Source organism: Microcaecilia unicolor, chromosome 2 (assembly GCF_901765095.1).
Source record: "Microcaecilia unicolor chromosome 2, aMicUni1.1, whole genome shotgun sequence".
Taxonomy (NCBI): domain Eukaryota; kingdom Metazoa; phylum Chordata; class Amphibia; order Gymnophiona; family Siphonopidae; genus Microcaecilia; species Microcaecilia unicolor.
In genome coordinates, this window is record NC_044032.1 from 94,296,525 (window position 1) to 94,320,553 (window position 24,029).

The 24,029-nt window shown below is 41.2% G+C and overlaps 1 protein-coding gene across 1 annotated transcript in view; it reads left to right on the top strand.

Moving 5' to 3' along the window:
• MTREX (Mtr4 exosome RNA helicase) overlaps positions 1-24,029 on the top strand; it is a 427,098-nt gene that overhangs the window by 223,905 nt on the left and 179,164 nt on the right. Inside the window, 1 exon segment of the mRNA XM_030193130.1 lies at positions 5,149-5,217. Coding sequence (XP_030048990.1) covers positions 5,149-5,217 — 69 coding nt within the window.

The following is a 24,029-nucleotide window of genomic DNA, read 5'->3' on the forward strand; positions in this document are numbered from 1 at the left end:
TAGGCAGGCGCTTGTCAGTTCTGCTGCGCCGGCACTGGCAGAAAAAACAGCACCTCTCCTACCTGTGCCTTGCTTCATTTTTTAAATCCGGGTCAGAATGGTATACGTCGGCAGGGAACAGGCTGTTTCAGCCAATCCCGGGGCCTCTCTTCAACCCTCCGGGGTGGGACAAGCTGAAGGAAGGCTCCTGGGATTGGCTGAAGTAGCCTGTTCCCTGCTGATGTATACCCGCGTGTTCCGCAGCACTACTTTAAAAAAAAAAAACTGATTGCGCAGCGGCCGAGTGCGTGTGTGCTCGCTTGCGCGCCTTCTCAACTTGCTGGTGTGCCCCCTTGATCGCAGCTTTTTCACGTGGCCTGGTCCTCTTGGCTGTGCTGCAGCGCGGAGACAGATGCCGAAGCCCAGATGGAAGGTGTCTGTGGTGGCGGGTCCCCTCCCGATCTGCTCTTATTGTCAGAGAGAGCAGATCATCAGGAGAGAGGGACCTGCAGTGCCACCAGAGAGGACGAAGTCGGAGGAGCCACAGAAAGTGTGAGTCTGGGATGGAGGGTGGAGGGAGCCGGAGCAGATTGGATTGAATAAGAGCTGCTGCTTCCACGTTGTTTAATTGTTGGTAGCATTTTTATTTAATTTTATTTATATTTTAAGACATACCAGCCAGCTGCTGCAGCATACGGATGTACTAGAGAAAGTATAGCTTTTTATAGGTAGAGTAGTAATTTGTTATAAATCGTAATTAGTGTGTCATTTGGAGGGAGGGGCTGGTTACAGGGAGACCCTAGCATGTGTTATATACTTGCAGAGATTTTTTTTCTCCTGCTAAAAGGTCCACTAAAACAGACATCATATTATGAGAATCAGGTGCTCAACATTCAGAGTTTCTATTTACTTATTTTTGGGATTTTATCCCACATTAAACATGAATTAGATTGGAACCAGGGAGCATTTAAAATCTTTCTTCTTTTCTGGAGCGAGTAATGCATTGCCCCCTCCCAGGCTCTCTCTCTGGGTTTAGCCAGCCTTGCAATTTGGGGGGGGGGGGGCGCAGAGGTAGACTGGGGCCTCTGCGCCCCCCCCCCCCAACAAAAAAAATTGCAGGCTATACCCGGGGAGAGAGCCTGTTAAAAAATAACCTATATACATAGTGCCCACCCAAAATGTCAGGTCTGGCTACGCCACTGGCACGTGTACACATGGCTTAATGCTAATGAGAGGCATGACAGATGCTGGGTATATAGAGCTTTTCTTTTAGTGGTGGAGGCAGCATGAAATCCTAAGAATCAGATTTCAGTTATTAGGCGCTGTACTGACCAGGCAACCATTAGGTGTTTAAACAGATTTCAAAGAATTGATTTCACAGTTTAACCACAAGGAGCTGTGGCCAAAGCAAAAGGTATTAGTTGGCAGTCATATAGCAACCATTAACAAAGTTGTATGATTCCGTAGGTTTCATAGTATAATTTATTTCAAAAGAAATGAAATACATATCTGAATAATTAAGACAGATCATCAGGAGTAGGGGTGTGGCAACACATAGTTGGGGAAAGCATGCAGAGCATCCTTATGGAATTATTTGTAATCCTTTTGTGTGTTGTAGTGTGTGTCTGGGTTGTGTGTTTGTGACTGGGAGAGTAGAGAAGAGGAAGAGAGTCAGTTTTAAAGGATTATATAACTTCTGAATGTGTTGAGCAGTGCACATCAGCAATTTAACTAAGCAAATATGAAAGAAAATTTGCAGTTTAGGAGATCGTTTTATAAAGATTTTTACATTCAGAAAAGGGCTTTTATAAAATTATGTGGCTATATAGCATATACATAGACATTCCTGAGAGCATAGTTTGGATAGAGCAGGGATGTAGTTGCAATGTGCATCATAAAATGCACACATCCATGCATAGAGTATACACACACACACACATTTAGACCTGCCTCTCATCTGGTGTACATTTTTTGTATGTGTATTGTTGGGGCTGATTCTGGGTGCTCATTTTATGAAGGCAGATAAGGGTTCAGAAGATCTTAACCCTGGTCCCATCCTGGCCTTTGCCTTACAGCAGCAAGTAAAACATGGCGAAAGACTATGACATAATCAAAATGTGCTGAGGACTTGAATCTATATACGAAACAGCAAACTTGTATTCTGTGGCTATTAAGCAGTGAAAAGAGAGGTTTTTCACTTCTGTTTTGGAAAAATAAAAAACAACTTACTGATTCTATCCCCCTCCCTCTATTTACAGCCTCCTCTGGGGGAGCTTTGATACCTGTTTTTTTTTCTGCACTGCTGGACAAAATAGATTCATTACTGAGTCTGTCTCCAAGCCAGTGTGTTCCCATTCATGTGACTCTTCCAGCAAGACATTTAGGACTTACCATATATACTCAAATATAAATCCATGCAATATAAACAGAGAACATTTTCCCCTAAAAAAAGGGGGGGGTAATGTTAACTCTAATATAAACCAGTGGTTTATATTCAAGTAATCCTCTCTCTCCCCCGTGGCATCCAGCACGTGCCATTCCCTCTCTTTCCTGAGGTGTCCTGCCGCAGCCAGCTCTGCCCCCAGCCCACCCCCCCAACTGGAAATTCCCACTGTTCATTCCCTCCATTGTAAAGAGCACACACACCCCCTTCCCGGATCCACCGTAGGCCCCTTCCCAGGCCTACCTTATTACCCTAGTGAACAAGTAGTGAGCTGGGGCAGGAGCGATCCTCCTACATTCCTGCTTGTGCACTCTGTATATTGAAAATTGCTGCCGCAAGTATCGAAAACATCTGCCCTTCCAGTGCAACTTTACAGTAAGCTTAGTTGCATATAGGGTCTGATTTCTAGTGCTTCTATTTATGAAGCCATTTATGCTTGGCTAACTATAGAAGGATTTGTAACTGAAATTTTCTCATCATAGTTGTTTATAAAATGCATTAATTTACCCAAAAAAATCAGAATACTGGAAATCACGAGAGCACTGCAGGGGTCTTTGCACTGCATGTCTTTACCCTACTGAGAGCCACACAGTGAATACTACAGCACAAAAGCCCAATTCTGAATAGCAGACATCGGTGTCATGAAATCCTAGGCACCATTACAAACTGGCACCTAGAATTTGTAGAGATCTGAGGTGAGAAATAAAGATGATTAGTACTAAAAGGGGAAACTATGGAATACAATATTACAGGAAAATTGTGGCAAGATTAGCAAGCCAATATTTTTGTATGCTGTAAGTTTGTGATCAACTTTTGTTTTTCAAAGACTATCTTGCAAATAGCAATTCATGAAACAAAAGTAGCTAGAACAAATGTATTCTTGTCAAAACTAGGAAAGAGTATAAGCACTAGCAAAGTAAGGTGCTCATTTTAAAAGCAGATAGATTTACAAAGTTATATAGCAACCTATGTAAGTCTATGTGCTTTGAAAACGAGCCTCTAAATATAAAATATGAAGAAGGCTAAGAGGAAACACTTCTTAAACAGACAAAATCTACTAAGAGCATTTGAGTACAGGCAAGGGGGTTAATTGGACACTAGACATTCATGGTGTAGAAAAGGTGCTTAGGGAGAATAATGCCATCACAGCAAATCTGAGTTCTTTGCTTCAATTCTCACAGTAGAGGTTGTTGGGAAGATACCAATCCTAGAACCATTTAGTGTAGGTGATGATTCAGAAGAACTGATACAAATCGTGTGAATCTGGAAGAAATGCTTGAATATACTGTCAAATTAAATATTAGTACATACTAGTAAATCACCAGGACCAGGTGCTGTTCTAGCCAGAATTCCTGTTGAGCAGCTTTGAGCTGCTTGGGAATCTTCTTCCACTGTTCCTGCTGGTAGGGGTAGCTGCAGTGATATTGCACTTTCACTGAAGAGTCAGGCAGGTTGCAAATGAAAATGCAACATCACACTGGTGAAGGATTACTGTGCACCTCCATTGAAAAATTTTGCAAGGCAGCTAGCTACGTGGTCTTCTATCCACACCTTCACTGCTTACTACTGTCTGGAGCAGCATTCTAGGTTGAATAGCTGGTTTAGATAAGCATTCCTGCAGAATCTTTTTACTATGTAAAAGTCAATTCCACCCTCCCGGCCTTTTTTTCCACCAGGCTCACTACCTACTTAGTTATTTAAAAAAAAAAAAAAAAAGAATTTATATTGTGAGCCTTGTAGCTAATGAATCCCACATGTGAGAATATTCCTGCTTGTCCTCGGAGAAAGCTAAGTTACTTACCTATGGCAGGTGTTCTCAGCAGGCATATATTTTCACATCCCTCCCGCCTCCCCTTGGAGTTGTCTTCTTAGCTTTAGTATTATACTGCTGCTGCCATGCTTAAGTGTTGGGCAGGACAGCACCCATGCAGGCACGGTGGGGACACTGCTTCAAAGATTTAAAGTGACAGTTCACTTGGCAGTGTTCGCACCGGGCTCTGTGGATGACGTCACCCACATGTGAAAATATTTGCCTGCTGTCTTTGGAGAACTCCTGCTACAGGTAAGTAACTTAGCTATATATCATAATGCATCTGAAATTCATTGGGTTTCCATACCTTAAATATTGTGTCAGTTATAAAGAAAAGTTAGGGCTCTGTAGCTTGGTGAATGGGACAATTGGCAAGGAGATATGATGAAAGTTTACAAAATCATGAGTAGTTTGGAGCAAGGGAATGGTTGTTTTCCCTTTCCAGTTAAGAAGGGCTAAGACTAGGAGACGTGCTATAAAACTAATTGGTAGCAGATTTTTAAAAAATGTGAGAAACTATTTTTCAGTCATTGCACAATAAAACTGGAATTGCTTGGAAAATGTCATGTTTAGGAAGGCTGGGACTAGCTGCTGGAGGACCAGTAATGATTCACCATATGCTATACCCCTGCTTTGAACTTGCTGAGAAAGTAGGATAAAAATTTAATTTTACTCTGCCTTGAAACTGATTAGTGGAATATAAATACTGAATAAGTAAATATAAGGTATGCTTGAAGACGAGCGCAACCTCTTACTTCAGAGAGGTGAATGTGAACAACAGGAAATGACTGTCCCTATTAATTGAGTACTTCCAGGTGACCCAGGTTGGATGTTGTCAGTTACCGGAAGCTGAAATTAGTAGACCATGGATTTGACCAGTATTGCATTGCCCATGTTTTTTATTTTATATTTTCAGGTAAAGAATGAAGATGAAGACTTCGGTTGGGGAGTGGTTGTAAACTTTTCAAAGAAATCAAACGTGAAGGTAAAGTCGTAGTCACAAATAGCCTTATTTTCTAAAGGATGTCTATGTTATAAGCCCAAATTGAATATTATGGGTGTTTTTGTTTTGTTTTCAAAATAAATGTTTCATTGAATTATCTTTTGAGCATTTAAGTTTATGGTAGAAATGTGGTTATAAGTTAAGAGCTTCATAGATTTTTTCTTTTAAGTTAAAAAAAAAAAAAAAAAAAACTTAAATATTGTGTGTAATGTTTTTCTTGCCATAAAGAAAGAAAATGTGCTATTTCAGTCTGTGTGTTTCTTGTTATAACAAGTTCTTTTGACCCAAGCGCTCTGATTTAAACAGGGAAATATTGGTTGGAATAACTACTAAAATCTTCATTATTTTTGTCATTTGGCAAATAGAGAACCAGCAATCTTGCCAACTGCTGTATGAGTCAGAATTGTCAAGATTAGGAGAAGTGAATTGTAGAGGGGAACCAGAATATCATCACCAATATGGCCTTGCTCTTCAGTTAGCTTCATAAACTTGAGTCCATGTACTGCGGCTGCTGTCCATGTTGCCTGGGGAGGGAGTATCTCAATTTCATTTCTCAATGACATCTTAAGTTATAGGCACCCGGAGCAAGGTAGGCTTTAGGGTCCCACAGCTCTACGAGTTTTTTTTATCCTATGTAACAGCAACTAGAGAGATGATGGGGGTGGGGGGGAACATATCTTGCATTTTTGGCTCTCTCAAGGAAAACAAAACCAAAAAGGTTCTGCTGCCTCTTGCTTGGATGACATTTAATAAATTCTTAGTAGCAAGGAAAATTTGATGGTAGATGTGGGATATGACCACCTTTTTTCAGTCCAGCAGTTTCAGCCTGTTCTTTTGTACTTCCATTCCCATCAGAACTGGGGTTATAATTTAGCACCATGAGCCTTCATTTGCAACTACCTGAGGAATGTTTTCCTCTTTTCCCCTTCTCAGCAGTGTGGTCATTGCAATGATGGCTATGGACCATGCACTAGTACTCCTGGAACCCTGCAATCATGGACCCTGATCCTGACTACTAGGTGTCACACTTAATGGCAGTGGCTTGTCTTTTACTTACCCCCCACACACAGAGGAACACGCGAAGAGGGAGTGGAAGGACTTAGAATACTGCCCCTACAATATCCATAGCCAGTACAGGAAATGGAAGACCCAACTTGGAGAATATGTAACTTTTAAGATAGCATCCACAAACTGTTTGGTCTTCAGAAGTTATGGTTGTTCAGCTTCTAACAGTGTTTGGAAACAACCCATTGTAAAGAATTGGAGCTTTTGTGTGTTGACACTTTTTCAGAAGCAAAACTGAGGAACTGAACTTAGGTCATCTGCACTATACACTGCCAGTCCCATCAGTCCCATGGTTAATAATACATTGTAGTTGGTTAAACCACGTGTTCTTTATGCATTCAACCTTTGGTAATTAGTATTGTGTTAATCCAAGAGGTTTTCCTTTTTTTAAAATTAAGAGTACAACTATTTCCGTCATGTGGAAGTATTTACCCTGGTGGTAACAGTAATTGCAGCCCTATCATAACTATTTTCATTTCCGCTTTTATCGCAGCCCATCCGCATTGCTGTGCTCATTAACTCATATAATGAGCAATAAGTTCTAACAATCCTCTAGATTTTATACTTCCAAACTTCTGGCACACAGACCACAAACTGAAATTGATTTACTGCTCCATGAAGGGAGGAGCCATCCTAATGTTCTAAAAACTGACTGACAAAGAATAGTGGTTAAACAAATAATGAGTTTAGATACATAAAGCATAGGTTTTTAGAGCTGGCTTTTGATGACCTCTCATTTAGATGAAATTAATGGGGAAAGGAGTGATTTTCAATTTCTGAGATTGTGGTTCAGACAGTTTGCTGAAAAAGAAAGATGGAAAAGCTCCTTTTCAAAATTAAACCATGTTTTTGAGTCTTATGTCTGGGAAGATATTTTCTCTCTTCATCCTGATCATAGTTTATACTCTGACGGCAAATGGACTCTGACTTTCTGGTTTGGAGCTAAGTTAAGAAATAGAAGTTTAATGGTGGAACTAATGCAACATCTGCTCATGCACGCAGATGTCTGGCACTTGTTTTAGCTTCCACACATTTGAGAAAACAGGATTACGCAGATTGCCCATGCTAAGTCATTGACATGACATAACATGAGTGGTCCTTTATAACAAACCGTAGTCATGTTCTCCGCAGTAAATCTTGCACTGTCTAGATCCTGCTAGACAGCATATATGCTGAGTATGTTACTATTGGTTTAAAGAGGGATCACTGTAATTTAACTTATTTGCTATAGATTTCCCCCCTAGACAAGTCATATGAATCAACCATACTGATGGGCAATGTTGTCCAGTGGTGCCGATTCACAGCTGCGTGCATCTGGTAGCGCTATACAAATGCTAATAATAATAATATTACTAAACTGTAGAAATCTTAAACAGCTTAACGAGCTGCAAGAGACTTCCTGAACTGCTGCCATTATGTAGGACTCCTCTATCCTTTTGTGTCTGTGGACATGATCAGACGCATTTCACCTTTCTCTCTTTTCAAATATTTTGCTTTGGTTTCTGGCATTCATTCATCTCCTCCCTCTTAACAACCTCGGAACATTATTTGGTGGGTTTTCTATGTTTTTTTTAAACAGTTACCAAGCTCCAGCATACTTTTGTTTTCATCGTTGTTAAACCTTTTCAGTGACCTGAGTCAGACTTTTATATTTTTGTCACAATTTCATCTTTTGATTTCATTTCAGCTGTTTTCCTTCCAGTAGCAAAAAAATAAAAAAAATGAAAGCCATCAGCTTCAAATTGTCCTTGATAAGCAGTTAAGTTGTCTATTACCAGTGCTCTTAGAGACTGCGTAAGATTTGTGGGCCTTGAAAAAGATGACACTGAAATGTCATTTAGGACCATGAAGTGTCAAATATTTGAAACTCCCAAGCATCTTTTGGTTTAACTAAGAGCCAGGTGCACTAAACCTAACGAGCCAGCAACGTGGTTTTTAAACTAGTTCTAGCCGGTTTAGCGAGCAAGTAGTAAAACGAGACATGCACAAAAAGGGTTCTCCAAGCCATTTTCCTGTCACGGTAGCAGCTAATGAAAACGGAATGCAAAGCTATTATAATGAGCTAATTACTATTATAATGTGCATGCAAGGCGATGCTAATTACTATTATAATGTGCATGCAAGGCGATGCACAGCTATTTCCGACCCCATGCACAAAAGCAGTCCCTACCTTTACCGTGGAAATTTTAAAGGGAGATCTGGAGCTGTGGGTTCTTCATTGTCACAAGTAGAAGGGGAGAAACAAGGCAGGGAAGATGGAGCACAAAAAGAAAAAAAAGTACACCGGCTTACACACAGCTTCTTTGCCTGTATGAAAGCCGTGCCTTGATACTTTTTTTCAAATGACATTTTACTGGCAAGAAATGGAGGGGGGGCATTAAATGTAAAGCATAAAGGTAATGGTGACTTACCAAAAATGCAAGGAAGACAAGCGGGAAACAGCATCTTCCATGCTTAGAAGCACAACAGAGAGGGGCTAAACCAATTGGACAGTGTCAGCCTGGGATGTCCCACCCACTCATTACTGTAGGGGGACACCAGGAAGTTTGGATCCAGTCAGCTCACAGCTCTAGAGTGATGTCATGAAGGAAGCCCTGCAGGGAGGAGGAGTTAGGACAGTAGCCAGCCAATGAGAATCCATCTTCAGGGTGATGGGTGGTCCAGGGTGTCAGCCGTCCAGTAGGAGGAAGCAGCAGGAACAGCTGGGGCTTGAACCAAGCCCTGATGCTGATTCCTCAGAGCCCAGAGCAGCAGAGAGAATATTCAAGGCTTTTCACACTTTTTCCTAGCAGCGGGGAGGCAGGGAGCCCCAACACAGGTCTGTCCATCCAAAAAAAAAAAAAAAACACTTTTGTGCTTGCAAAACCCAAAAGGGCTACATCTACTGCTTTCATATACGCAGCTTGTCTGGGAGGGCAATTTTTGTGGGGGCAGATTGCAGGGAAGTGGTGCAGTTGCAGGGTGTAAATTTTGGGGTGGGGCAGTTCATGGAATGATGTAGCATTTGAGCGAGTAGTTTTTGAAGGTGGGACAGTTTGTGGGATAAATGGTAAAGTTGCAGAAACTAGTTGCACGTTTTGGGGGTGTTGCAATTGGGGTAATTTCTGGAGGCTACGGCGGTTTGCATGGTGCTGGATGCTGGAGCAATTGGGAGGGTTAATTCTTGGAGGTGGGTGAAGTTTGTGAGGGGTTGGGGCAGTTGTGGGGAGGTAATTTAGATGTTGGGGCATTTTGCAGGGTGGCAAGGGTGGAGTAGTTTGTGGAGGGGGGTAATTTGGGGGAGGGGAGAATAGGGAGAGGCAATTTGAAAGGAAGAATTCCCTAACTGCTGTATTTTTCTGTATGTAAGTTTCTGTTCTACAGTAAGTGGAACTCATACATAGTAACATAGTAGATGATGGCAGAAAAAGACCTGCACGGTCCATCCAGTCTGCCCAACAAGATAACTCATATGTGCTACTTTTTGTGTATACCTTACCTTGATTTGTATCTGTCTTTTTCAGGGCACAGACCGTATAAGTCTGCCCAGCACTAGCCCCGCCTCCCAACCACCAGCCCCGCCTCTGCCTTCCAATCTCCGCGCCGGGGGTCACGTAACTCCTCCCATTGAAAAGCATTTGTCTGGGTATTTTTTTTGGGGGGGGGAGGGGTCAGGGCTTATTTTTCTAGAACCCTTGCTGGCCCATTTTCTAATTCAGTGTCTCTCTTTATCAGGTTTTTCCCGATCAGATAGTAAACCACACAGACAGTTATGGACTTTTCCTCCTAGGGTTTCTCCAAACTTTCTTTAAACCCAGCTATGTTAACCACTTTCACCATGTCCTCTGGAAACCATATTTGTCATTAGTTTGTTTTACAGTGCTACTTTATTAGCTTCATGGAGTTTCCCCTAGTTATGCTTTATGAAGGGGTAAAAACCATTTCCTATTTATTATTCCACTTAAAGTGTGGTTATATAGATCTTTATCAAATCTCCTCCCAGGCTGCAGAGATCTAACCTGTTGAACCTTTCCATGTAGGAAAGACATTTATCCTGTCAATCATTTCAGTCATCTTTACCTGAACTTTTTTTTTTTTTAGTTCTATCTTGTTTGTTTGTTTGTTTGAGATGTTGCAACCAGCGCTGCGTAACCCTAGTAGCGCTTTAGAAATGTTAAGTAGTAGTAGTAGAAGTATTCAAAGTGCTGTCATACTGTGAATCTGTGCAGAGGCATTGTGTTAATCTGTTTTATTTTCCACCCCCTTTTCAAGTAGTTCCTGACATATTCTTTGCTTTTTTGATGCACTGTTCCACTCTGAGCTGAGGATTTGAAAGAATTGTTCAGAAAGACCGAGGAGCAGTTGAGGCTTTGTTCTTTAAATGTTAACCCATCAATAGAGCAAATTTTATTTTCATAGTGTTGGTTAGTAACCTTTTGCTGTCCAAAAGTAATTAAGCTCTAAATTTCATCTGCCATTTAGACACTGAGTCCCCCAGTCTCACCAGCTCCTCTTGCAGTTCTTTATAATCAGCTGTGTCAATGACAAATGTGATCACTCATCACTTCCTTTTCCTGGTGATTTATAAATATATTGAAAAGCATCAGTCCCAGTACAGATCCTTGGACACTTCACTGTCTTTTTCACCATTGACAGGCATGATATTCTGTTTTTTTTTATCTTTTAGCCAGTTACTGATCCACAATAAGATATTGCTTCCTATCCTTCCTGTATGCCTTTCGTGGAGTTTGTCAAATGTCTTCTGAAAATCCAGATACTCTATCCACTGACTAATCCTTGTCCACATGTTTCTTAACTCTTTCAGAACATTTTAACTGATTGCTAAGGCAAGACCTCACTTGGATGAATCTCTTCATAAAGGCAGTTAATAAATTCCTATAAATGGGGGGGGGGGGGGCAAATATAGACTGGTTCTGCCCCAAGGCCAGCTGTAGCACTAGGTGAACTAGGTATCAGCAATAGGAGGAAAATTAGAAGACGGGAGATCCTAAACCAGCACTAAAAGATAGTCACTGTGGGAGCTTTCAGTACATGTGTGCACTTAAGGCCTTTCATATCCTGTCCTCCAAAGCAACAATAAGTTTGCATCAGAGGGAAATGGCCTTAATGCAAGACCTTTGAGTGTATGTACATGCTCAACTGTGTCTTACTGCTACTGCAATCCCAGGTAGATACAACATGCCAGCAGCAGTAACAAGGGAAGGGGATGGTGGGAAGCAAAGGGGAAGATGCTGGACAGGGGGAAGAGGAAAGAGAAAGTAAGGAAAGGAAATATTTCCTTGTTAAGCCTTTACTCAGCCCTTCTCCCATATTCAATCTGCCCTCCCTATATACTGTGCTTCCCAGCTTCCTTTTTCTCACCAAACACTCCATCTTCTACTCAGTCATTATTCACCTCACAATGTTCTGTATTCTCTGTGCTCCATCATCAAGTACTATACTTTTCTTCGCCTCATTGTCTACTGAATGCCCTTATTCATCCTCCCCTTTCCTCAGAAATTACTCATAATTAATCATTCCATTTGGTGATTTGGTGACCACAAATGTCAGCTATTTTGGTGGTAAATGTACTTAGAGTGAGCAGTTACCCAGATGGCTGTGCTGATGAAAGGGAATCATTAATTTCCCTATTCCCATGCTGTATACTTTTTTACTAGATAATATCTTCTTTGCAGCCAGCTGAGATGGTTGTGTTCTGTTTTTTTCTGAGTCATGAGTTGAAAGATTTTAATGTTTATTTTAGAAACTTTAAAAGAAATTCAGTTCTCCAGCATGTGCTGAATGGAGCTTTTCAGTATAAATTGTTCTTGCTTTTACAGAAAGTTTGCATACCCCTATCAGATGACATGATATTCTTGGGGTTTTGTTTATTTTTTTTTTGTCTGTCTTATCAACCTGGCTACACTTCTGATGTACCACCCAACACTGACAATAGCTTTTATCTGCAAAAAAGAGCCATACATCCCATTTCTACTTTTTTCTGTTTAGTTTGTAAACCACTTTGATTTTTTTTTTTTTAAGTGGTATATCAAGAGCCTAATAAACATAGGCACACTGCATAAGAGACTTAGGGAGGCTAACATTCCCCGGTTGCAAACACAACCTTCAGAAATTTAAAAAAAACAAAAAAACCTGCATCAGCCCTTGCACCCGGTAGACCCACCACAGCAACCAACAACCTCCTGTATATGAAGATTGGTATGTCTAGGCCCCCCCCCCCCCCCCCCCGGACTCTAACTCCAACACCTTTCACACTAGGCACTATCCTGGCTATGTCAAGGTCGTTCCAAATACAGGCATCTCTCTCCTCTCTTTCCCCCCCTCCACACTCCTTCTACTTTGCCTTGCTGGCTGCCGTTAGCAGCACTGCAGCAATTAAAGCAGACCTAACGCGGGGCCTTGGCCTTCCCTGGGACGTGTCCTGTCCTCCTCTAATATAACTTCCTGTTTCCTTGAGGGTGGGACACGTCCCAGGACAGGCTGAGGCCTCAAGTCAGCCCTGCTTTAATCACTGCTGTTCTGCTACCAGCAGCAATCAAGGCAAGGTAGAAGGGCTGTGGGGAGGGAGAAGGAGAGATGCTTACACCTGTGGGAGAGAGGAGGTTCTGGACCCAGAAAGTGAGAAGTGTACTCTGCTGGACCAGGAAGGAGGAGAGAAATAGAAAGAGAAGTGTGCTGGACCCGTGAGTGAGAAATGCTCCTCTGCTGTATGGGAGGGGGAAAGGAGGGAGGTATAGACAGGAAAGAGTGCTGGGCCAGGAAGGAGAGGTAGACAGAGGTGCTGGACCCTGGAGAAGGAGGGATGCTGTACCAGTGGGGGAGTAGAAGGAAAGAGACTGAGAGAGGTGAAGAGAGGGGAAAAGATGCTAGATAGAAGAGGAAGGAGAGATACTGGACCCAGGAGGGAGAGAGATTAAACTGTGGGGGGGTGGGGGGGGGAAGAGATGAGGAGAGAAATTGGCCCCAAGATGGGTATGTGACCTATGCCCCCAAGTTAGAAAATTCTTCACCAAGCTAGAAAAGGGTAAAAAGGAGGAGGCATTGCCAAAATATATGAATCCTTTTTCAAAGTAGAACTGATTTCTCATATTAACTCCCCTACTCTCAAAACAATTGCTTGCTAAATCAATAATGACACTCTATCTGATCCTATCTGCATCATCCTTTTTTACTGCCCACCAGGGAGGTGGCAATCAACAGAAAATATCTTCACTGAATTTGTAGCTAACATATGCACTAAATATGATAATGTCCTATTAATAGAGGACATCAATTTGCACCCAGATAATCAGAATGACAGTAATACTTTTTAAACTTGCAACTCACACAACCATTCAGCCATACATCTCACAATAACGGTCACTTACTTGACCTATTAGCATATAAATTTACAAACAACAACAACTTTCCTCTAAGTAACCATACTTGGACTCAAACTCCCTGGTCAAATCACAATAAACTCGAGTTCTCCCTCTATTGGAGGGAACTACGACTCCTCACAAAACTAGGGGAAAAATAAATACCACAACCTTCTAGTCTAACGTCTTGAACGATCCTGCTCTTCCTCCAGCAGACAATAACAATTTAACGATTAAATGGGATGACCTATGCAAAAATGTCTTAAATAACATAGCTCCCCTCAAATCTACATCCAAACCAACCCAGAAAATTTCACCTTGATTTAATCAATCTATCCTTCTTTTGAAAAGGAAATGTAGAAAACTGGAAAGAAAATGGGCTAAAGACAAATCAAACGAAAACAAATTAACTTGGAAAATTGCCATCAAAACACATAAAATGAGATCAAAATTGCAAAAGCTCAATACTATAACAAAATAATCTGTGTTAATTTCCTTAATACCAGTAAACATGTCAATCTGATAAAAAGCCTATTTACCACAAAAGAAATAACCACAATTAGTCTCCACCAACAGCAGAGCAACTGGCTACTTTTTTTGAACAAAAAAATAGTTAAAATCAGAGGAGTCCTCAAATTAAAAGTCAACCATCAAGATATTTACGAAAAACAGTCAGACAAACATACAGGAATAGCCACCAACAGACTCTGATCTTCCTTCCAACTACCAACCCATGACACAGTAAAACATTACCTCCTAAAATATTCAAACTCACAATGCATACTAGATCCTTGTCCTAGTTACTTGAAGGAAGCTCCTAATATATTCATCAACCTGCTTCAGCAGCATATCTCCTTCCTACTGTTCCACGGCACTTTCTCTGATAATAAAGGTTCTATTATAGGGAAGGGAAATGGGACTTGTTATACCGCCTTTCTGAGGTTTTTGCAACTACATTCAAAGCGGTTTACATATATTCAGGTATTATACTAACACCAATACCAAAAAAACAATTCAATCACCATAACTGATGTAACAGACCACAGACCAGTAGCCTCCACTCCTTTGATGATAAAGGTGATGGAATAGTAGCAGCACAAACTATGGACTACCTTTCTCATTTCTCCCTACTACACAAATCGCAATCAGACCATGCTATAGGACCGAGACTGTCCTTACTACCCTAGTATCAAATCTCAGAAAAGAAATTATCATAGGGTTTAAGATTTTAATAATGCAGTTTGATAAATAAAGCACATTTGATGTAGTAGATCTAAAGCACATTTGATGTAGTAGATCATAATATCCTACTAAACATACTAGACAACTTTGGTATATGTGACGCAGTCCACAAATGGTTTCAAGGATTCCTGAAATCAAGATCTTGCAACGTGAAAATGAAAGGAACCTTATCCTCTCCTTGGTCACCGGACTTTAGCGTCCGTCAGGGCTCTCCACTATCGCCCATTCTGTTTAATGTAATGATGTCACCACTGGGTAGCAGGCTAGAAATAGCAGGATTCAAAACATTCAAATATGCTGACGATGTTACCTTATACATAACCTTCAAAAAGAACATTCAAGGCATCTTCTAAAAGGCAAAATGGCTTAAATTTGATGGAAACCTGGGGCTCAGAATCCAAACTAAAGCTAAATAAAGAAAAAACTAAATTCATGGTCATTACCAACCTATTTGAGCAAACCAACTACAACAGTTTCACAACTGACAACACTTCATTCCGCATTGACAACAATCTGAAAATTCTAGATATAATTATAACCAAACGTTTAACATTTGATACTCAAGTTTCCAAGCCACAAGATATCACCGTATCTGCTCTGACCCAGGGGATAGAGACAAGCACCTTGAAATCCTGACCACATTTTTCAAACAGGCTACAACCCCGAAATAATCTCCAGGAATATTGCCGCCTCCCTTAAAACACCCAGGGAAAATCAGCTACAGTACAAAGAAAAGAAAGCCACAGACAGAATCCCCCTTGTAGTTACATACAACCCAGAGCTGGAGAAACTGAGGAAAATCATAAGAGACCTACAGCCTCTACGCAAGGAGGATGAATTACTGAAAGAGATATTCCCATCCCCAACAGTGCTGGCCTTCCGACAGCCACTCAACTTAAAACACAAGCTAATCAGAAGTAAACTCCCAACACAGACTGAAAAAGAAAGGGCACGTTCCCTGTAACATATCCAGCTGCAAGCTATGCCAAAACATTTCACAGGACCCCACAGTCATTCACAAAGGAAAAACATCCAACATAAAGGAATCTTTCACATGCTTATCTTCCAATGTGGTATATATCATTCAGTGTAAAAAATGTAACGAAGGATGCTATATTGGAGAAACAGGCCAGATGCTTAAGACAAGATTTAATTTACGTAGACACAACATGAAGAAAGCTGGTGCCAGTCAGATTCCCACCCCTGTGGGCCAACACTTTACAGGCCCAGGACACTGCACCAGTGATTTCACAGTAAGAATCCTGAAGGGTAACTTTAAAACAATACAGGAACGTAAGACCTTTGAAGTCAGAATGATTGAATATTTTGACACCCAACAGACAGGACTTAACAAGGATCTGGGTTTTCTAGCCCATTATAAACCATAAAGTTGTATTTCTGTGTTTCAGTCTCCTCTCACCTACCCACACCCATCCTGTTAGACTATCAATGAAATGAATTGCTTTGATGTCCCCATGCATACCTCCTGCCCACCCCCACCTTGCTAGACTGTCATTGAAATGCTTTGATGCTTCACTTATATATACTATCAACTAACACATTTGCTTATTTCCGATCTGACGAAGAAGGGCAACTTTTGAAAGCTAATCAAGGAATGTATTATGTCCAATAAAAAAGGTATCATCTTATTTTCTTTTCCATGTTTTATTTTGTTTGATTTCTATTGATAACCTCCGTAATCACAAAATCTTTCAGGTCTCTTTGGAAACTAAAAAGGATCAAACCCTATTTCTTACCAGAAGCATTCAGACTATTGTTACAATCATTAACAGTATCCCAATTCAACTACTGTAATGCCATATGTGCTGGCTGTAAGGAGTACTTGTTGAAAAAACTCCAAACAGCTCAAAGCACTGCAGCCAGGTTCATATACAAAATCTCTCGTTTTGAATGTGCCTCCCCTTTATTAATCAAATTACATTGGCTTCCCATCAAAGTGAGAATCACATGGAGAGAGGAGAAATCTCAAATGGACAGGAGACCCTGCCAAGACAGAAAGTAACAGAAGAGCAGAAAAGACACTGGGATGAAAGCAAACAGAAAAATAAAGTGCTCACACAACAAAGGTAGAACAAATGGATTAGGAACTGGTTGACAGACAGAAACCAGAGGGTGGTGGTTAATGGAATTCGCTCAGAGGAGGGGAAGGTGAGTAGTGAAGTGCCTCAGGGATCGGTGCTGGCCTATTCTGTTCAATATATTTGTGAGTGACATTGCCGAAGGGTTAGAAGGTAAAGTTTGTCTGTTTGTGGACCATACTAAGATTTGCAACAGAGTTGACACCGGGGAGGGAGTGGAAAAGATGAAAAAGGATCTGCAGAAACTAGAACAATGATCTAAGGTTTGGCAATTAAAATTCAATGCGAAGAAATGCAAAATGATGCACTTAGGGAGTAGAAATCCACGGGAGAAGTATGTGTTAGGCGGGGAGAGTCTGATAGTTACGGACGGGGAGAGGGATCTTGGGGTGATAGTATCTGAGGATCTGAAGGCGACGAAACAGTGTGACAAGGCGGTGGCCGTAGCCAGAAGGTTGCTAGGCTGTATAGAGAGAGGTGTGACCAGCAGAAGAAAAGAGGTGTTGATGCCCCTGTATAAGTCGTTGGTGAGGCCCGACCTGGAGTATTGTGTTCAGTTCTGGAGGCCGTACCTTGCTAAGGATGTAAAAAAATGGAAGCGGTGCAAAGAAAATCCACGAGAATGGTATGGGATTTGCGTTACATGAGGAGAGACTTGCGGACCTGAACATGTATACCCTGGAGGAAAGGAGAAACAGGGGTGATATGATACAGACGTTCAAATATTTGAAAGGTATTAATCCGCAAACGAACCTTTTCCGGAGATGGGAGGGCGGTAGAACGAGAGGACCTGATATGAGAGTGAAGGGGGGGCAGACTCAAGAAAAATGTCAGGAAGTATTTTTTCACAGAGAGAGTGGTAGATACTGAAATGCCCTCCCGCGGGAGGGAGGTGGTGGAGATGAAAACGGTAGCGGAATTCAAGCATGCATGGGATAAACATAAAGGAATCCTGTGCAGAAGGAATGGATCCTCAGAAGCTTAGCCGAGATTGGGAGGCGGGGCTGGTGTTTTGGGTGGTGGGGCTAGTTCTGGGCAAGACTTCTACGGTCTGTGTCCTGAAAATGGCAGATACAAAAATCAAGGTAAGGTATACACAAGAAGTAGCACATATGAGTTTATCTTGTTGGGCAGACTAGATGGACCGTGCAGGTCTTTTTCTGCCGTCATCTACTATGTTACTATGTTAAATGTTTTTATTCTGAATTTTATAATTGGAATGTTTCAGCTTTTGGAAATGCACATCTCTGATATTTTGTATTTCAGTTTCTGTTTTTCCTAATACTGCTCTACATGTAGAATCTGACTTTTTGAGGTTTCCAGTTCAGTTTTTTTACCTTCATATCTCTGTTACTGGACCCTTGTCTCTCATTTGTTGAGTGTCTGTGTTTTGATTCTGTGGCCAAGGTGTGATATTCTGCTAACATGTAGTGTCTTTGTAGAGATCTTGTAGTCCTGTTTGTTTTGCTTTTTCACTAGATGGTGTTTTAGGGTCCGGTGTAATATTTGTAGTGCTGTCTTTTCAAGCATAAGATGGTTTGCTCTTTGAGTCCTAGGCGTTAGTGCTGTTATTATATGCTAAGTTTCTGAATGTATTTTTGCACAAGTTTTTGAACAGTGTTTTGCAGTGGAGGGATTGTGTGTTGACCTTACTGAAGTGACATCAAAACTTTTAGTTTGTCTTAACATCAGATGTAGTTTTACACAATTTTGCAGGATCTGATGTGTGTTGAGGTGATTGTTTTTTTTATGTGATCAGGTTTAAAATATGGAACACTGCCTCTTGAGGGATATTTAAATACAGTTGAATTGTTTCCATAGATAGTGTTGGTAAGTGCTTAAAATGATTGAGTTTAAAATAAGCATGTCACTTATGAGGCAGAGATCGATTTTTAGGTGCACATGAAGTCGTTCCTACATAAGTAATGCCACACTGGGAAAAGACCAAGGGTCCATCGAGCCCAGCATCCTGTCCTCGACAGCGGCCAATCCAGGCCAAGGGCACCTGGCAAACTTCCCAAACGTACAAACATTCTATACATGTTATTCCTGCAATTGTGGATTTTTCCCAAGTCCATTTAGTAGTGGTAGTTTATGGACTTGTCCTTTAGGAAACCGTCTAACCCCTTTTTAAATTCTGCTAACCTAACCGCCTTCACCACATTCTTCGGCAACGAATTCCAGAGTTTATTTATGTGTTGGGTGAAGAAACCTTTTCTCCGATTTGTTTTAAATTTACTAGACTGTAGTTTCATCGCATGCCCCCTAGTCCTAGTATTTTTGGAAAGCGTGAACAGACGCTTCACATCCACCTGTTCCATTCCACTCATTATTTTATATACCTCTATCATGTCTCCTCTCAGCCGTCTCTTCTCCAAACTGAAAAGCCCTAGCCTCCTTAGTCTTTCTTCATAGGGAAGTCGTCCTATCCCCGCTATCATTTTAGTCGCCCTACGCTGTACCTTTTCCAATTCTACTATATCTTTCTTGAGATGTGGCGACCAGAATTGAACACAATACTCAAGGTTTGGTCGCACCATGGAGCGATACAACGGCATTATAACATCCTCACACCTGTTTTCCATACCTTTCCTAATAATACCCCACATTTTATTCGCTTTCCTAGCCGCAGCAGCACACTGAGCAGAAGGTTTCAGTGTATTATCGACGACAACACCCAGATCCCTTTCTTGGTCCGTAACTCCTAACGTGGAACCTTACATGACGTAACTATAATTCGGGTTCTTTTTTCCCACATGCATCACCTTGCACTTGCTCACATTAAACGTCATCTGCCATTTAGCCACCCAGTCTCCCAGTCTCGTAAGGTCCTCTTGTAATTTTTCACAATCCTGTCGCGAGTTAACGACTTTGAATAGCTTTGTGTCATCAGCAAATTTAATTACCTCACTAGTTACTCCCATCTCTAAATCATTTATAAATATGTTAAAAAGCAGCGGTCCTAGCACAGACCCCTGAGGAACCCCACTAACTACCCTTCTCCATTGTGAATACTGCCCATTTATCCCCACTCTCTGTCTCCTTTCCTTCAACCAGTTTTTAATCCACAATAGGACATTTCCTCCTATCCCATGACCCTCCAATTTCCTCTGTAGCCTTTCATGAGGTACCTTGTCAAACGCCTTTTTCTCATCAATAAGAGTAGCCAGCAGCCCTTCCTTGGTTCTCACATTTATACAGAATAGAACCTCACTCATTGGCTTTCAGTCTCACTGTATGGGAAGGGCCACCGTTGACATATTTGCACGCTGGTCTAGCATGTCAAAGAGGGAATTCATAAGATAAGTTTATTTGAATTGAATTGTACTGGAAGCTGAAAAATTATGGAAAAAATATTTGATTTGATATCACTAAAGTGTCACTGAATAGTCACATTTTTCACTAAAATTATGATCTAGTGATGAAATTGTGTTTAAAGGCTTTGCTTTAAGGCATTGAGGTTATATCACACACACACACCAACACACACACTGCTTTCATCTAACTTTATGATTTGGATTGACTTTTATTCTTTAATATATACTCTCAGACAATTATGGACCAAGACCGTGCCATAGCTCCTCCCACTTTAGCCTCCTCAAACAGCTGAGTAACCGACCGCCTATTCTCATAAACATAATTGTCTGTCTCCTGTCCTTAGACAGGCAAAAAAATAAAAACAGCCTTATTGCCACGTTTGTTAAGAAAGCCTGCAATTCTAGGTTCAGCAGTGTTACACAGGGAGACAACTTGGAACAATTTGCCCCGTGATTTTCTTCCTCTTGTATTTTGAGTCTGAAAATTGCGTTTGATGGTGTAATCATATTGATCAGTTGACAGTCCCACTGCAGTGCTTTAGAAACAGAAAAATCACTTATAGTTTGTATAGTTCAGTGGTCTTCTTTAATTTTTAAGTCAGGGCCACTTGGGATCCAAATGAGCTGAAGAGGAGCCACCAAATATCTTCTCATATGGGACCACAGCAATGCTGACCGGTTTGTGTCAGTGACATCCACTTCACCAGCCTGCCTTCAAACATTTCACTGGGGACTAACCTCAAGGAGGTGGGTATTTCCAAATTCATCCTTTTCATCTACTGAAGTTCCTTGCCCTTCTTGCATACAGCCCATCCTTCCATACATAAAACATAGAAGAATATAGGCAGATAAAGACCATATGGCCTATCCAGTCTGCCCATCCATGCTATCTCTTCTCTTCTCACGCCCTTAGAGATCTATGTACATGTCTCAAGCTCTCTTGAATTCAAATACTGTTTTCATCTCCATCACTTCCACTGGGAAGGCTGTTCCACAAATTCACCACTTTTTTCTTAAAGAAGTATTTCCTCATGTTACTTCTGAGTCTATCACTTTCACCTTCATCCTATGCCCCCTTGTTCCAGAGCTTCCATTCAATTAAGAGACTCATCTCCTCAGCATATATGTCGTATAAGTATTTAATTTCTCTATCATATCTCCCCTCTCCCGCCTTCTAAAGATTGAGATCTTTTTTCCCATATGCTTTATCATGAAGACCACTGAAAATTTTAGTAGCCACCTTCTGGACTGACTCTATCCTGTTTATATCTTTTTGAAGGTGTGGATTCCAGAATTGTACACACTATTCTAAATGAGGTCTCACCAGAGTCTTATAGGGGGCATCATCACCTCCTTTTTGCTATTGGCCATTCCTCTCCCTATGCACCCAAGCATCCTTCTAGCTTTCGCTGTTGCCTTTTTTTTACCTGTTTGACCACATGAAGATTATCACATACAGTCACACCCAAGTATCGCTTCTCTTTAGTGCACAAAAGTTCTTCACCCCCTGCATTTTTTAGCATTGAATCTAAGCTGCCAAATTCCAGACCATTCCCCTAGCTTCACTAAGTCCTTCCTCATGTTATCCACACCATCAGGTGTGTCTACCCTATTGCAGATTTTGGTATGATCCGCAAAGATTCAGACCTTATCAGACAGCCCTTCAGCAATATTGCTTCCAAGAAAGAACTGGCCCAAGAACCAAACCTTGCGGCACACCACTGGTCACATCCTTTTCCTCAGAATGAGCTCCATTTACCACTACCCTCTGTCGCCTTCCACTCAACCAGTTCTTAACCCAGTCAGTCACTTTAGGGCCCATACTGAGGGCAGTCAGTTCATTCATTAGCCATCTATGCGGAACAGTGTCAATGGCTTTCCTAAAATCTAAATGCACCACATCTAGCACTCTCCCTCAATCCAACTTTCTGGTCACCCAGTCAAAGAAGTTACTCAGGTTTGACCTTCCTCTAGTAGTGAAACCATATTGCCTCGGGTCCTATAATCCATTGGATTCTAAAAACTTTACTGTTCTCTGTTTTAAAAGCATTTCCTTTAATTTACTTACCACAGAAGTTGGACTTATTGGCCTGTAGTTCTTAACCTAGAAGTCAGACTTACTGGCCGGTAGTTCCCAGCCTCGTCCTTACTTCCACTTTTGTGGCGATGGACCACTCCCGACTCTAGTGAAGCATTGAAAAGGTCAGCCAGCGGAGCCACTAGAACTTCCCTAAGTCCCTTTAGTACCCTCAGATGTATGCCACTTGGCTCCATCACTTTATCCACCTTTAGTTAGCCAGCTCCTCATGAGCACAGTCTGCAGAAAATTATTCGGGTACTACCACCCCTCTCTTCAACTGTGAAAACAGAACAGAAATGTTTGTTAATCAATTCCACCTTATCTTTATCAGCTTCTACATATTCCTCCCCTTCACCTTTGAGTCTCACAATGCCACTTTTGCACTTTCTCTTATCACTAACATATATTTAAAAATGTCTTGTTCCTCCCCCCCCCCCCCCCCCCCCCCCCAATTTTACCCATTGGCTATTTTTTCATCCATTTGCATCCTTGCTTTCCTGACAGCTTTTCTGGCTTCTCTTAGCTATTCCAGATATCACCTGTCTTCCTCTTTCTGCGGTCTCTTGTAGTTTAATCTTTTCTTTCGTGAGCTTGGATAGGGAGGCATAGAGTAGTGGAAACAAAAAAAAAAAAAAACAGAATGATGCTAGAGGCCACCACTGCCCCACCCTTTGCACTGAAGGACTCTGGTGTAGTTGGTTTTGCTGGGCTTCTGTTCGTGCTTAGTATGTCCACTCTGTACTGTTAGTCTTGAAGCTTTTTTGTTCATGTTTTTTCCTCTGTTCTCAGGAAGTTGCAGTAAGCACCACAAGTTGACTGGTTTTGGTGCAGCCTGCTTTGTGTGTGTTGATTTAAAATTTGATATACCGCCTTTCAGACAAAATCAAAGTAGTTTACATTTAAAATAATTTAAATACAATTTGAAAATAACTACAAAATCAATAGGACAGATATAGCAAGGATAGAGAACCAAACCAAATTGTAAAACAGGGAGGAAAGAAAACAGAAACCAAGAACCTGCTAGTCCAGCCGGGTCTCAGCATCCACAGGGAATGCTGGGTGAAAAGGTGTGTCTTCAGTAGAGTTCTAAATTTATAATAAGGTTGTACGTCATGAATATCAGGGAGCATGGAGTTCCAGAACGATGGGGCAATAGAAAGGAAGGTAGAGTGGCAGGTTGATTCTATTCTAAAACAGTAGACAGGTGGGGTAGTGAGATGGTGAGCAAACAAAGAAGGAATATAGTGGGTAATGAGTGAAGAAAGATAGAAGGGGACATCCAAATGCAAGACTATGGGCTAATGTAAGTTATTTATTTAAAAACTTATATATTCCACTCTATCAACAACCTTCTAGGCGAAGTACATCAATCACAAACATAATAATAGCACATACTAACTAATAGTCATAGAGACATAATACAACTCGTCCACCATATACCATGATTCAATCCCACAGCCAATCCTCCTTCCTCAATGTCCACATCCAGACATCATCTTAAGGTTGTAACATCATCCACCTTCATATGCCTGTTGGAAGTAATACGTTACGTTCAACATGGAAGACATACATGGATTTCTGATGGACAAAGAGGCTTTATAAATGTATTAAAAATAGCTTCTGTAAGTTTCTT